The sequence below is a fragment of the Callithrix jacchus genome, chromosome 11, assembly GCF_049354715.1.
Source record: "Callithrix jacchus isolate 240 chromosome 11, calJac240_pri, whole genome shotgun sequence".
NCBI classification, from domain to species: Eukaryota; Metazoa; Chordata; class Mammalia; order Primates; family Cebidae; genus Callithrix; species Callithrix jacchus.
The window spans coordinates 1,830,430-1,846,950 of record NC_133512.1 but is presented as its reverse complement, the minus strand read 5'-3'; the positions used below and the strand labels follow the sequence as shown (position 1 = coordinate 1,846,950).

General features: G+C 43.6%; 1 protein-coding gene across 1 annotated transcript in view; it reads left to right on the top strand.

Moving 5' to 3' along the window:
• The window catches only part of LOC144578307 (uncharacterized), a 79,089-nt gene that overhangs the window by 4,562 nt on the left and 58,006 nt on the right, over positions 1 to 16,521 (top strand). Inside the window, exons 3-4 of the mRNA XM_078342141.1 lie at positions 13,045 to 13,075; positions 14,456 to 14,585. Coding sequence (XP_078198267.1) covers positions 13,045 to 13,075; positions 14,456 to 14,585 — 161 coding nt within the window. The remainder of the gene's footprint in view (positions 1 to 13,044; positions 13,076 to 14,455; positions 14,586 to 16,521) is intronic.

Sequence of the window (16,521 nt, the reverse complement as noted above, 5' to 3'; positions counted from 1 at the left end):
TTTACTTGACAGTGTTTTTCCCTAAACAAAATCTCCAGGTTGGAGACCACAATCTTTGATATCTTTGTATCCCTGTAGCTCTCTGTGAAAAGAGTCTTTAATTAAGAGTTTTTAGAGAGAAGCTTATAATACCTTGGCTATAATGAGAAAAATAGCTGCTTCATAGGCTCCTTCATCCAGGTGAACGGGCCTTGTCCTTCTTATTTCAAAGAGGGAAAGCTGATGTTTTCCAAACTGGGTAGAGAATAAGCAAATGTAAGAGCTTTAGGTCAAGGAAGGTTAAAAGTTTCTGTCAGCTTTGCCAATGGATTTTTTTTTTATATATATCACATTTGTGCATTGCACCAGTCCAGAACACTGAGAGGGATATGCACATGGCAGTGCCCATTCATCCACTCTCAATCAGCTTTGACCATGCAGGATAAAACTTCTATAAACCTTTTATAACCTTATAATATATTTACTTTTTTTTTTTGGAGACAGAGTCTCGCTCTGTCACCCAGGCTGGAGTGCAGTGGTGCCATCTTGGCGCACTGGGCTCAAGTGATTCTCCTGCCTCAGCCTCCTGAGTAGCTGGGATTACAGGCGTACACCACCATGGCCAGCTAATTTTTGTATTTTTAGTAGAGATGGGGTTTCACCATGTTGGTCAGGCTGGTCTCAAACTCCTGACCTCATGATCTACCTGCCTTGGCCTCCCAAAGTGCTGAGATTATAGGGGTGAGCCACTGCACCCAACCCTATGTTTCAGCATTTTAACTTACTTAAAGACAAGTCGCACATTTCACAAATATCCATTACTTAATCATAACAGGATTGATTTGTTGCTTATCTATCAATTCCTTCCAAAGTTTCATTGGCCAGGCATGGTGGCTAATGCCTCTAATCCCAGCAATTTTGGAGGCCAAGGCTGGCGGATCACTTGAGTCCAGGAGTTCTAGACCAGCCTGAGCAACTTGGCAACACCCCATCTCTACAAAAAACACAAAAATTAGCTGACCATGGTAGTGCACACAGGTAGTCCCAGCTACTTGGGAGTATGAGGTAGGAGGATCACTTCAGCCCAGGTGGTCGAGGCTGCAGTGAGCCATGATCACACCACTGCACTCCAAGCCTGGCTACAAAGCCAGACCCTGTCTCAGGAATAAGTAAATAAGAAAAAATCATAACAAGACTAAGATAATTATTGAAAAAAAAATTCAAACCAATAAAAGTTCATTTTTTTTTTTTTTTGGCCAGGCATGGGGATTCACACTTGTAATCCCAGCACTTTGGGAGGTTGAGGTGGGTGGATCATTTGAGGTCAGGAGTTCAAGAGCAGCCTGGCCAACATGGTGAAACCCTGTCTCTACTAAAAATACAAAAATTAGCTAGGTGAGGCTGAGGCAGGAGAATCACTTGAGCCTGGGAGGTGGAAGTTGCAGTGAGCTGAAATCATGCCACTGCACTCAAGTCTGGGCGACAGAGAGAGACCCTGTCTCCAAAAAAAAAAAAAAAAAAAAAAAAAAAAAAAAAAAGTTCATTTATAAAGTTTCATCCCAGTTACATTCCTTTAATTTAATTTATTCTTTCTTAACAGTGGTACATGAATTGTCCATTAAAGCTAGCCATCATCTCAGGTGATTTCCTTGTTAATTATTTTTACAGCCTGCAAAGGTATGTAGTTGCCACCTAAGTGAAAACCCTAAAATTAAATGTGTGGTCATTTTGCTGATCTGAAGACACAGCTGCTTTCATTAAACCAACAAGTCACCGTACATTTCCTCCCCTCACCCTTCTATAACTTGTCTCCATGACACCCCAGAAGCGCTAATTAAACTAGTCTTAATTTACCAAAGATTTATCCAAATCATGTGAAAGTAAAAAATCATAACAAGACTAACATGATTATGAAAAAGATCTTTCAAACTAATAAAAGGTATTTGAGTTAGTTTCTATATTCCTGAGAAAATATTTAAGCACTTTTTCTTTGTCAATTTGAACTTTTTCATAATGGGGCAATGAAATATCACATGCATATAACACATATAAACATAGACATACAAACAGAAGCATATCTTTTATAAGATTCTTTATTACCCAGTTTTCAAATAGTCCGTGTCTACTTTAGATGATCGTCGATAATCCTCGTAGATCCTCCACTTAGTGATCGTCCACTTTAGACCCCCAGTCTCTGATTATCTGTTCTGCTGCCCTAAGTAATTAGTAGCATAGGCAACCCTAAGTTTGCATTTTCAAAGCCTTTTAGGTGAAGCAAAGTAGAAAATTTACATCTAAAAAGCACAGAACTTGTACCTAAACAATTATTTGCTGAGACAAAGGCAAAGGTTAAAAACTGGTTCAGATAAAATTACCAGGAAAAGTATTTTAAACAAAGGTACCATTTGTTATGTAAACTGTAAGCAAGAGTCTTCCCCATCCTGAAATTTTCTAATGATTTAGATCCCTTACAAATGGAGATTTTCTTTATAGATGTAGATTTCTTTCTCTTTCTTTTTTTTAAAGAGTTTCAGGCCTGGCACTTAGTTTCAGCAAGGAGTTTCAAAGTAGCCAGCTAAATGTTAGGAAGTTGCATTTTGTCAGCTGACTTAGTTTGATAGATTGTTTCTTTTTGTTTTCTTTTTTGATGCAGAGTTTCCCTCTTTTTTTCTCTGGGCTAACTGCAACTTGCAGTTGAGAATCAAGTGATTCTCATGCCTCAACCTCCCGAGTAGCTCGGATTACAGGTGCCTGCTACCTTGCCTGGCTAATTTTTGTATTTTTAGTAGAGATGGGGTTTTGCCATGTTTTCCAGGCTGGTCTCGAACTCCCAACCTCAAGTGATCTGCCTGTCTTGGCCTCCCAAAGTATTGGAATTAAGGCGTGAGCCAGATAGATTGTTTCTTAATGAGATTACTGACTTCAGGGTGGAGCCTCTTAATGAATAGGGCAGTGAAAGCAGTTGCAGTTTTCAGGGCCTAATATTTAAATATGTGAAAAGCAGACACAGCTGAAAGGCAAAACATTTAGATCTTCAAACATCGAGGATCCCCAAGAAGAGGGAAATAGCACTGAACCAATGTGAACTCTTTCTGCAGTTTTCCTCAATACAAGGACATTTCACACAGGCTGGTGGGCTGCATCAGCCCATCTCCCACAGGAGTTTTCAAGTGTTCAAAGCACACCTTTTTAATCTAAACAGGCAAAGAAACAAGTTGTCTCCTGCAGTAATGACCATTCACTGCAGCAGCTGTTGGCCACCTCCAAAACTGCAGCTTTTGCCAGTGACTTGCCAGCCATGCCCATGCAGATGTCAAGTTCTCCCCCACAATACAAAGTAATACCTTATAGTCCAAAAGCCAGAGAGATCCAGAAACTCCAGGCAAAATAGAGCAGAGCTTTAGACCTGAGAGAAGCCTATTCATGATTCTTGATTCTGTGAGAAAAACCAGACTCCAAAAACGGGTGGGCGTGCCCCTTTTTCCATATCCTCAAGGGGTCCTAGGAGTGCCAGAAGTCTCCTTTGTGTTACCAAAGATGGCAAAAGGGAGAAGGAGCAGAAGTGGAAGGAAATGGAAAAATACGTATTAGGGGGGCCCAGTTTGAGAGATTTTCAGCTTTTTTTTTTTTTTTTTTTTTGAGACAGAATCTCACTGTCATCCAGACAGGAGTGCAGTGGTGCAGTGCAACCTCTGCCTCCCTGGTTCAAGTGATTCTCCTGCCTCAGCCTCCCAAATAACTGGCACATGCCACCATGCCCAGCTAATTTTTTGCTTTTTTTTTTTTTTCTTTTTTAAGTAGAGACGGGGTTTCACCATGTTAGCCAGGATGGTCTCGATCTCCTGACCTCATGATCCACCCGCCTCAGCCTCCCAAAGTGCTGGGATTACAGGTGTGAGCCACCACACCCAGCCAGATTTTCAGTTTTGTAAAAGGCCAATGATGTTTTGTATTCTTCTCAACCAAAATCATGCCAATAAATTTGGAAGCAAACATTGGGCTCAAACATTTTTTTTAAAGGGATTTCAGTCAACTGAAAAATATCAGAAATAGGATGGAAAAGAGAAAAAGCAGAAAGGCCTTTTTTATTTTTCAAAAAAAAGTTACAGCCTGAATATCAGCTTTTAATTACACTGACTCTGACCACAGAGCTCTTAAAAAAAAAAAAAAAAAAAAAAAAAAAAAAAGTCATAGTTCTTATGATCAGAGTTCAGCCAGAACAGACAGAAAGGAGATCTCCTGCTTAATTTGTCTGGTTCTAAACCCAGCTCTTTCCCAATTGTGCAGAAAATTGAATTACTTTAGGCATTTCAAAGGACCCCCATATTGGCCATTGCAATTTGGAGTCATCTCAAGTCATGTGGGCCAATGTCTGTAGATACTTATAAAATGAAAAGCAGGCATTGCACATAAAACCAGCTGGTGTTTCTGAGGGAGGCTGCCTCCTTAGGGAGTCCTCAGACCCAGATGATTTGTCACCCTTAATTTAGAGACCTGAATCATTCATGACTCTGGGCAGTGTTTTGGGCCTAAAGTTGCTGCTTGTGAGTATATGACTCAGTGTGTCACCACTGAGTCAGGTCTCCTCTCTTACATGCCTTGGGAACTCTGAGTCCCCTGAGGGTCACAGAGGGCTCACAAGTGCAAGATGACCATATTTATGCACAATCACTGGCAGAGTGAGAGGATACAGGTGTTCTGGCAGAGGAAACCCTGTAAGGCCACTGAATGTTAGGACGAAGTCCTGGCATTTTAGCAAGTTTTTGCTTATTTAGAGTGCCCTTAATCTTCAGAGAGAAGTATTCACTCTCATAAATTAGGAACAGGGACTCTAAGAGAGGTTGGGCCGGGGTGAAACAAGCACAGTTTCCACAATGAAAGCTCACAATGCAACAAGATTTTGGCGGAAATTCAAAGCACATTGGCCACTTAAGACCCATCTGTTCCCAGATAAAAATCCCAGTCCCCTGACTTAGGAAAGTCAGAGACAGAGACCCTTGTTCCGAGACAGTCAAAAGAGAAACAGGCCAAATAAAATCTAGATCAACCTCAACCAAAGAAAGAGAGGTCCAGACCTGGGAGTACTCACGTGTAACACTGATGTGACTTCTGAAGGGACAACCCAGTGGGTCCATGTTGGTATCAAGTGCCGCTTTCAGAGAGAAACACTGGGCAGTGATGGGGTGGGGGGAGGAAATCTGAATTCTGCTGACTATACTGGGTATTTCGACCCAGAGTAAACAACCGAAGCTAAACTAATATAAGTATAGAGTTTCTTTGGGCCAGGTTTGAGGACTACAACCCAGGAATGTATATTCAGGGCAACTTAAATTGATACTCCCAAGTTGCAGTCCTCAAATTTGGCTCAAATAAACTCTACTGACATTAATTTTGCCTTCATTTTTCTTTGGGTTGACATAAGGGGAATATCCACTCAGTCAGTAGTTCATTTCTGTCACAGGTGTTTTAATTACCTACGCTATGAGGGTCATGTAAGGAAAGAGCCTCAAGGAGATAAAATCCTTCCTAATCAAACTTCTGGGAGGTTGGATGCAAAATGCATTCTTTTGATGGGGTCTAGTCTCCTCCTTGGTGGTCTAAGAGCTGACTGGCTTTTCCTCTTAGCAGGGTGGTGGCTGCAGGATACAGACCCTGCGTTGTGGGCTCCCACATTACTGGACGTTTCGGCCCTTTCAAGTCACCCTGTGGCGCTCTTGGTCTCCCACGGAAGACAGATGTTTAAAGGTCCTTCTCTAGTGTCACTGCAGGCCGGGCCGGGCCCTGCCAGTGCTCAGTATATTTAGTTGTAGGGTGCCACACTGCAGTTAATGCTATGTATTGTTTTGTGGCTCCTAGGCAGCGGAGACATTATAACCTACTTTTGCAGATGATAAAATGGAGCCTCACCAGCTAAGTAAGGTAGACCTATAAACTAGCAAAACCAGGTGTTTATTTCTGCTATGGTTTGAATGTGTCCTCAAAGGTGATGTGTTGGAGAGCTGGGCAAAGCGGCTCATGCCTGTAATCCCAGCACTTTGAGAGGCCAGGATTGCTTGAGCCCAGGAGTTAGAGACCAGCCTGGCCAACATAGTGAGACCCCGTCTCTATTAAAAAACAGAAGTTAGCTGGCTGTGGTAAGGTGCACCTGCAGTCCCGGCTACTCTGGAGGCTGAGGTAGGAGGATCACTTGAGCCTGGGAGGTTGAGGTTGCAATGAACTGTGATCAGGCCACTGCACTCCAGAGGGGGCAACAGAGAGAAACTCATGTCTCAAAAAGTTCATTTATTGAAAGTTGATACCCAGCGCGGTAGTGTTGACAGATGGGACTTTGAAGATGTGACTCTGTCAGGAGGGCTCTGCCGTTATAAATGGATAGGCAATGTCATCTCAGGAGTGGGTTAGTTATTGCTGGAGTGGGTTTCTGATAAGAACATGAATTTGCCCTCCACCACCACACCCATAGTCTCTCTTGCTCTCTGCCTTCTGCCATGGGATGATGAAACAAAGAAATCCCAGATGTGAGCTCCTTGGCTTTTCTAGTCTCCAGAACTGTAAGAAATCAATCTCCATTCCTTGTAAATCTCAAGTATTCTGTTATAGCAACAAAAATATACTAAGATTCCCAGAGCACTGGGGTTTTTCAGTTTCAGAGATTTAAAACTGACTGTTGATGTTTCCTTTGACTAGTTCAGGGACTTGTATGCTTTCAAACTACGTTATTCATTCCTGAGTAATACTTAACGTGATTTAAGCTGTTTAATCAAATAGTACCAAGGGCTTTTTTTTTTTCTTGACCTAAGTGAACTCACAATAAAAGATAATTTAAAAAATAATGGTTTGAGACCCTAGTCACCCCTCTCCCCTATCAAATCAAGCCTTCTGTGAGGAAACTCTTAGTTATTCCTTTTTTTTTTTTGAAAGACAGGGCTTTGCTCTTGTTGCCCAGGCTGGAGTGCAATGGCACAATCTTGGCTCACTGCAACCTCTGCCTCTCAGGTTCAAGTGATTCTCCTGCCTCAGCCTCCTGAGTAGCTGGATTACAGGCAAGTGCCACCATGACTGGCTAATTTTGTATTTTTAGTAGCAACAGGGTTTCTCCATGTTGGTCAGGCTGATCTCAAACTCCTGACCTCAGGTGATCCGCCCACCTTGGCCTCCCAAAGTGCTGGGATTACAGGCGTGAGCCACCAAGCTTGGCCAACTCTTAGTTATTTCATCTGGGACATAACTGCTTATTTTAAAATCATGGTAGGCCGGGCGCGGTGGCTCACGCCTATAATCCCAGCACTTTGGGAGGCCGAGGCAGTGGATCACGAGGTCAAGAGATCGAGGCCATCCTGGTCAACCAGGTGAAATCCCATCTCTACTAAAAATACAAAAAATTAGCTGGGTACGGTGGTGTGTGCCTGTAGTCCCAGCTACTCGGGAGGCTGAGGCAGGAGAATTGCCTGAACCCAGGAGGCGGAGGTTGCGGTGAGCCGAGATCGTGCCATTGCACTCCAGCCTGGGTGACAAGAGCGAAACTCCGTCTCACACACACACAAAAAAATTACGTTTTCCCTCCCTCCCTCTCTCCTTTCCTCCCTTCCTCCCTCCCTCCCTCCCTCCCTCCCTTCCTTCCTCCCTCCCTCCCTCCCTCCCTCCTTTCCTCCCTCCCTTCCTTCCTCCCTCCCTCCATCCCTCCCTCTTTTCCTCCCTCCCTCCCTCCCTTCCTTCCTTTATTCCTTCTAGTGTTTTAGAAACAAGGTCTTGCTGCGTTGTCCAGGCTGGTCTTGGACTTCAGGATTCCTCCCACCTGGGCCTCCTAAAGTGCTGGGATTACAGGTGTGAGCCACCATTCCCAGCCTTATATTGCTTTTCTTGATTCCATAATGGACATTACCTATTTATGGGGAAATTTTTTTTTCCTCCACTCTTCTAAGGTCTGGGGCTCCTATAACAAAAGATTAATAATTAAAAAAAATAAGCATTGCCAGGCTCCATGGCTCACACCTGTAATCCCAGCACTTTGGGAGGCCAAGGCAGGCAGATCAACAGAGGTTGGGAGTTTGAGACCAGCCTGATCAACATGGAAAAACCCCATCTCTACTAAAAATACAAAATTAGCCGGGTGTGATGGCACACACCTGTAACCCCAGCTACTCAGAAGGCTAAGGCAGGAGAATCAGTTGAACCTGGAAGGTGGGGATTGCGGTGAGCCAACATCGCGCCATTGTACTCCAGCCTGGGCAACAAGAGTGAAACTCCATCTCAAAAGACAAAAATGGGCTGGGCGAGGTGGCTGATGCTTATAATCCCAGCACTTTGGGAGGCCAAGGTGGGTGAATCATGAGGTCAGGAGTTCAAGACCAGTCTGGCCAACACAGTGAAACCCTGTCTCTACTAAAAATACAAAAATTAGCTGAGTATGGTGGCAGGAGACTGATCCCAGCTAATTGGGAGGCTGAGGCAGGAAAATCGCTTGAACCTGGGAGGTGGAGGCTGCAGTGAGCTGAGATCTCGCCAGTGCATCTGGCCTGGGTGACAGAGCCAGACTCTGTCTCAGAAACAACAAACAAGCAGCAGTTCATTACTATGTATATGTTCTATATACGTGGGAGAAACCCAGTGGAATGAAAAATCTCAAAGGAGTGGTTTTGGATTTAGTTAAAGGAAGAAAGGTATGGGGGAACTGAGCTATGGGGTGGTGACCAAGAAAAGTGTGATAAATAAAGGTGAGGTTTGTTACGCAGGTTTACGTCTGTGCTTTGTTCACTGTTGGTGTTCTCTTGTGATTGAGAGATATTTTTCTCTTCCCTGTATAGACAGAATCTCACTCTGAAATGGAGATTTCCTTTATAGATGAACATTTCTCTTACAAAAGGGCAACTTCTGCTCTCTTTTCAGAGCTTCCCCTGCATCTGCTGTTTCTCGAAATGATCCTTAGCCAAAGAGGTATACTTTGAGGTAGCATATTCTGGTCTCCTCCAGCTATCCACCTGAGGACAGAGTAGGTAAGATTTTAGCTGGTTTCCTACCCTTGTCTCCATCCTTCCTATACCGCCACATTATAATAATTTTTGTTAAATTAGTAGTTAAAATTAACATAAGCATAACTATACAATATCATTCACTTTTGCAGCAAATAGTGGCCTATGCTTCATTTTGCATTTTAAAGTAGTTAATAAGAGCCTGAGTATTTTTCATTTGCTTAATTTGCCTTTTCTTTTTTTTTCTTTTTTTTTTTTTGGTGCCCTGGGCACTCTGTTGCCCAGGCTGGAGTGCAGTGATGCAACCTCAGCTCATTGCAACCCCATCTCGTGGTTCAACCTGTTTTCCTACCATAGCCTCCCGAGTAGCTGGGACTATAGGCGTGAGCCACCATGCCCAGCTAAAATTTTGTATTTTTGGTAGACATGGGGTTTCGCTATGTTGGCCAGGCTGGTCTCAAGCTCCTGACCTCAGTGACCTGCTCGCCTCAGCCTCCCAAAGCACTGGGATTACAGGCATAAGCCACCACACCTGGCCTCATTTGCTAATGTTCAATGTCTTGCTTCTGTTTTTTTCCCAAAGGCTTTAAAAGCTGAAAGCTACTTTTTCTTTTTTTCTTTCCTTCTTTCTTTCTTTCTTTTTTTTTTTTTTTTTTGAGATGGAGTCTCACTCTACTGCCAGGCTGGAGTGCAGTGGCACGATCTCAAATCACTGCAACCTCTGCCTCCCGGGTTCAAGTAATTCCCTAGCCTCAGCCTCCTGAGTAGCTGGGACTATAGGACTGTGCCACCATGCCGGGCTATTTTTTTTTTTTTTTTTAATTTTAGGATAGACAGGGTTTTACCATGTTGGCCAGGATGGTCTCGATCTCCTGACCTTATGATCCGTTCACCTCGGCTTCCCAAAGTGCTGGGATTACAAGTGTGAGCCACTGCTCCTGACCGAGAGTTACTTCTTCCACGTTGCTACGTATCAGATACTCCATCAGTTTGTTTTTTTAAAACAGTTACCTTGTATTTGGTTATTTATTCTTTGTTCTCTTAGAGACAGGGTCTTACTGTGTTGCCTAGGCTGGAGTACAGTGGCATGAGCATAGCTCACTATAAACTTTAATTCCTGGGTTCAAGCAGTCCTCCTGCTTTAGCTTCCCAAGTAGGTGTGCACCACCATGCCCACCTAATTTTTCAATTTTTATAAAACCGGGGTCTTGCTATATTGCCTAAGCAGGTCACAAACCCCTAGCCTCAAGTGATCCTCCTGCCTTAGCCCTCCAAAGTCTGGAATTACAGATGTGAACCACCATGCCCAGCCTCTGTTAGTTCACTTTTTTAAAGCCAGTTAAATTTAGCGGGGGGTGGGTGCATACCACCTTTAGTGACACTAATGTTAATAAGTTAACATCTGATAACCCCCTATTATCAGACAAGCCTATCAGTTTTTTTTTTAAAGACTGAGTTTCATTCTTGTTGCCCAGGCTGGAGTGCAATGACACAATCTTGGCTCACTGCAACCTCAGCGCCTTCTGGGATCAAGCAATTCTCCTGCCTCAGCCTCCCAAGTAGGTGGGATTACCACGTCCCGCTAATTTTTTGTATTTAGTAGAGATGGGGTTTTACCATGTTGGTCAGTCTGATCTCAAACCTGAAGTGCTGGGATTATAGACATGAGCCAGCACACCTGACCAAATATTATTTTAAACTTTAGAAATATCTTAACATGCTACATAAACTAATAAATTGTTTAGCTTCAGGGGGAAAAAAAATCAGCTCCCCCCCCCTTAAACTGGTGGAGACAGTTGTAAAATGGACTGTTTTGGAAATGCCATTGCCAATAATAATAGAATTCAGAATGTGCAGTTCCATCACATTCCTTTTCCGTCTGGGCAAAATAGTTACATATTTTTCAGGAATTTGGAAATTAGTTTAGCCATACGTTGTTTGTTCAACTCCTGTGGCAAAAATAATGATTTGTTGGATTATTGGATATTTTCAGACTTTCCCACCTCCCTTCCAAACTCTCTTAGGCCTCTGTGCATAAAGCATAGTATTTTATTTTATATTTTGTAGAGATTGGGTCTTGCTATGTTGCCCAGGCTGATAGCAAACTCCTGGCCTCAAGTGATTCTCCTGCCTTGGCTTCCCAAAGTGTTGGGATTAAAGATGTGAGTGGCCAAGACATAGTATTAGCATCTCCAAGGGATGCTGCAGATGGACTATGGACTATGTATCATCTCACCATTATTCTTGCTTATGACATGCCACAGCTTTCCATCAGAAAATATTTTAAGTACTTACTTTGGAAAAGCACCGTATCGTACCTAAAAAAGCGAATTCTGCTACTACCCAATTGTTTACTAGGTAGTAATCTTCATGGAGCAGGTTCTCCTGTTCCATGGATGGGTTTTAGTGAGAGGAGTCCTTTGACAGTGTCCGCAGATGCAGGCAAAGGGAAATCTTTCTTGCTGTAGCAACCTGTGGCATTTCTCATCCACACTCTGGCAAAGTCCTTTTCTCTGACACCTTGGAGGTGAACAGAAGGGAAAGCATTTCACTTTTCCTTCATTTGTTCTCCCTAATCCCTCCCTTCTCCAATATCTACTCTTTTCAGAGGGTCTCTAAAATCAGTTCATAAGGAGTGGCTAAGATGAATAAAAACTTAAATCATTAAGTGTTCATATACTTTGCAACCATTCCAAAGTATTAAAATGAATGTCTCCCTGGAGGTTTAGAGGGTTCAGGCACAGATCTGAGCTACAGATACTGTCCTACTTTTGTGGAGGAGGTGCGAATCCCTCTAGGAGCTGGAGAGTTGCTCTTTGAGTGTGTGATCACCTGGCCTGCAGAGTTTCCTTCCAATCTCGCTGCCTGTCCCAAATACAGACTTGGTTGCATTCTGGATCTGCCTCAGGTTCAGTCCCTGGATGGAAATAAGAAAAGCCTAGCCAGTCTCTGGTGGCCGGTGCCACGTAGCACAGGGAGGAGAAGCATTCTGCTCTTCCCAGATGATTCCTGTGTGAATAGGGGAGGCGAAAATGGCTTCCCTTCACCCTTCTAAGTTCTTTGGCTAGGCTGTGAATTAATGAACTTAAGACAGATTAACAGGGAAAAAAAATCTTAATTACTTGTCTATGCATGGGAGTCTCACAAAAATATGAGACTCAAGTACCAGAGGAACCCTATTTAGCATTCTCAGCTGCAGAAAGGAAGAGGGGATTGGGGCTGCTGGAGGAGGGGGGGAGATAAATTACGGGAGGATGTGGGAGGAAACATATGGTGAACAAAGTTTGCCTTTTTATGTAGATAAAAGTCTTTCAAGTAATAAAGGTTGTCTAGGAGCAGCTCTTTTCCTGATACAAACTTCTTTCTTACTAATGTACATTACCTTCGTATGACAGATGGAAATTTCTCTTACAAATTGGCAGCTTTTCAGGCCTATTCCTTGTCTAAAGTTTCTCAAAGTAATCAGCTTGAAATAATCAGCCAATGAGGCATATTTTAGGACGGCGTATTCTGGTGCTCTGCAGTCATTTTGGGGATGGTGTGTCCTGACCCCAGCATCTGTAAACCTTGCTGGCAGGTGGGCACACGGGTGGGTCTGGAGCTGGTGTTGCAGGTCCATGAGTGAGGGCACCTCTGAGACAGGCCTGTCCATGCAGTGCTGTGCATCCTCCCCTGTGCCCCCACACTGTTGGAAAAGATTGCACCCCTTCCCCCCGGGAGCCTGTTCAGTGTTGAGAATGTGGGTGTTATGCTAGGTCAGTAACCCAGGTGCCCACGGTCTTCTCACCTCACACTCTCCCTGTAATCTCTTTCCTTTTTCCTCCAAATAAGATTGTTGTGCTGAGAGACATGAGCTATTTCAATGAACATAATTTCTGGATCTCTGCAGGATGTGGTATCTCATCAGTTCATTTATATGGGATCCAGAATTCTGAGCATACTTTATTAACTGTTTTAGATATAATACAGTAAAAGGTAGTTTTCAGTTTTCATTAAGAATATCCTTTTCTTCTGACCCGGCTGCTGCCTCTAGTTCATAAACGTGTACTACGTTCCCATTAAAACATGGTTGATGGTCTTGTTTTCTGTTTTCCAGTTATGAACAACCTCCTCCTGGGCTCATCAAGGTTGGTGTGAAGTTTGTATTCTTGGTTATTCCACTAGACATACTTGCGGACTTAGTAACGTGTTACGAAAAATGGTTGCAAGATGTTTAAATCTCCTTTTACCAAAAGCCTGTTTCTTTTCTGTGGATGCCTGAGGGGTCATAATTTTTAGTTTTGTCACAAGCCTCTGCCTTTGTGGAAATTTCCTCAGCCGTGTTTCCCTTCCCTGAAGAACCGGTGCAGACCCACGTGGGCTCCTTGGCCGTGCCCCTTCTCTCTTGCTGGTGACGGCATCTCTAAGCTCCACTGCCTCCTTTTCCTGTCAGCCTCACCCGGCTCTGCCCCTCGGTCCATCCTGCGCTGGTTTCTTGAATATGAGCAGCTCAGAGAGCAGTAAACTGTGAGACCCGACAGCTCAGCCAGTCCAGCTCCCCAATGCAGGCCTCCCTTCTGCAGCTCCCTGGCCACAGTACCAGGGTGTGTGTGCACGAGGGAGGCTTAGAGTGGCAGGCCATGGCCGAGAAAACTTGCTGTCTCACAGCTCTCAATGAGGAAAGATTGTTGGCTGGGCTCAGTGGCACATGCCTGTAATCCCAGCACTCTGGGAGACCGAGGCGGGTGGATCACCTGAAGTAAGGAATTTGAAACCAGCCTGGCCAACATGGCAAAACACTGTCTCTACTGAAAATACCAAACACACAAACAACAACAACAAAACCACATTAGCCAGACCTGGTGGTGTATGTCCGGTTCACCTGGATAAGGCATGAGTGGGAGGTGGAGGTTGCAGTGGGCCAAGATCACACCACTGCACTCCAGCATGGATGACAGAGCAAGACTCTGTCACACACACACACACAAAAATCTTAACAACTATCCTTCTGTTGTAAATTTAATATTCATAGAAACTTGAAGAAAATTACAGCATGGGTGTGACTGTGAAACATGACAGGGGCTTTCAGGATATAATAAGCTATTCTAGCATAACAGCATAATGTGTCATTTCTATTATTCCAGGAAGCCTGGCTTACTTTAATTCATATATCTTGCTTCATTTTACATTTTGAGGTAGTGAAACCTTTTTTTAAAAAAAATCTTAGAATCTAATTTACATCAAAATTTGGAGTTCACCAGTCACTGCTATATAAGGACATTTTTCTGCTTCACCAGTAACTTTTCTCTAAGAACAGCTATATTGTTTTTATTACAGTTCTTTTGGTACATTTGCTTCTTGTTTTTTCAATCAGGTATAACTTGTCTTTCTTTCTAGTTCTGAGGGGGAATTAAGGGGATGTTGGCACCGGCAGCCCAGGAAAAAGCCAGGCGAGGATGGCTCTAAGGGCAGTGGGAGAGAATCCCAGCGCTCTTGCCTTGCTGTTTACACCTGTTCCCTTTGTTTAGGAAGATGAGGCTAAGCCCGAAGACTGCATACCAGATGTACCAGGCAATGAACATGCCAGGGAATTTCTGGCTCACGCACCGACGAAAGGACTTTGGATGCCACTGGGGAAAGAAGTCAAAGTTATGCAGTGTGAGTGTGGGAGAGTTTCCCTGATGCACGTGGCTTCCAGGCTGCAGTTCTGCTTTTATTTAGCTTGTTCTCACCACAGCCCTGTTCCAGCCAAGGCATGTTCTCCATCTTCCAGATGAGGAAACAGACGTGTATATGTCAGTAAGCGGTCTCAGGGAAGACGCAGAGCAAAGCTTTGACTCGAGGGTTTCTGATTCCAAGTCCAGCAGTCTTTGCTCGGGACCGTCACGACCTTGGTGGTGTTTTTTCTTTAGGGTTATTCCTGTAACAGAAGGGACGTTCTGTGGCAGAAATGCCCTGGGAGTGAGTGATGCACTGGGGGGCGGGTCTCCTTGAGCCTTGCTACTGTTGGGCACCCGCTATCAGTGCGGCTTTATCCATGTAACCGAGAGAAGCTACCATGGGCTACAGAGGACGGGTCTGCACAGGTGGAGCTCTCTGTGCGCATGTCCTGCTGCCCTGTAGCAGTTAACACCTTCCAGAGGGCACAAAATCACTCTTCCAAAGACTTGCGCTCTTTTCGCTGGTCGTTTTCATGTTTATCTCCACAACTTAACCTCATAGTTGCATTGTCACTGTGATACTCTGTTCAACGGAAGATAAGGATGTAGTTCTCTCTCCTGCTCTCAGCACACATGCGTACCCTTCCATATCTCATTTCCTCAGTAATTAGTCCATCATAAATTTGGTTAGATCTATGATTATGTTCAGAGGTGAGCTGTATCTTGCAAACTGTGTCTGTTCAAAATGAGCCACTGCACTTGGTAGATAACATTTTTATCCATTCTAGAAATCTCTGCCTTTTGATTGAAGGGTTTAATCCATTTGCACATAACGTAATTACTGTTATGGTAATTACAAACCTATGCATACTTTTTTGATTTTATCAATTTTAGTGTTAATTAGAAAACTGGTTCTCCCACTTTGATATGTCTACAAATAACTAGCAAATCTTTTAAAATTCAGGTTATGTGTCTGTATCAGGCCCAACCCAGAAATACTGCATATCTAATATTTCCAATATCCAGTATTTCTGGGTCGGGTCCTATACCCTGCATTTCTAACCGTCTTCCTCATCATTGAATTTGCTGGTCCATGGGCCACACTTTGAATAGCTGGGATCACCTTTTCATAATAAGAGGATTTTGAGCAGAAATGGTATCTTCTGGATATCTATATGTCACTCCATGTTCCGTGGCATTCCGCATCCCTTCAGTTTTACCATAAAGGCAAATACTGGTTTGAAAGAGTGTAGAGTTCTTCCCCAAATTTTAAATGATAAGGGAGATAAGCACAGGAATAGCTCAGAGGCAATCAATAGAAAATCTACAGACTTTATTTTTTTCAGTAGTTTCCTGCATCCAATTCTCAAATAAAAATAAAAAGGGGAAAACTTTCTCGCCCTGTCACTACGTATTTTCTGCAGTTGCCAGCAGAGAGCAAAGTTGGCTGAATGTACCTGAGTCCCTCTTCATGCTTCCTGACCTACTTGCTTAGAGTTACTTCATACTCACACACAGGGTCTCATTCCCCATTCCCATACAATTTCCTGATATGCAGCACATCCAGATGGTTCTGAGAGGATGACAACAGGTGACAAGAGTGACAGGGATCTCATCCATTGTTGCTTTGCTCACCACTTCCTTTCCTCAGATGTCAATGCCTGATGCCAAGTCCACTCTTTGAAATTCCATGACGCCTGGAATTTGTTGCCCTGGAGCACATATCCACATTCTCTTGTTCTCCTCCCAGTTCCTCATCAGGACCTTCTGTTGCTTCTAACAGTTAACCTCTTTTAATAGGACAGTCTCCCCCTCTGCAAGTAAAGTTGCACTGGGGTTCCGATGGCGTTAATGTTACAGGAGAACTTGTGATTTTGTTTACTTATAAGTGAGGGATGCGAACAGAGGTTGACTCAACCAGAAAAAGAAGCTAT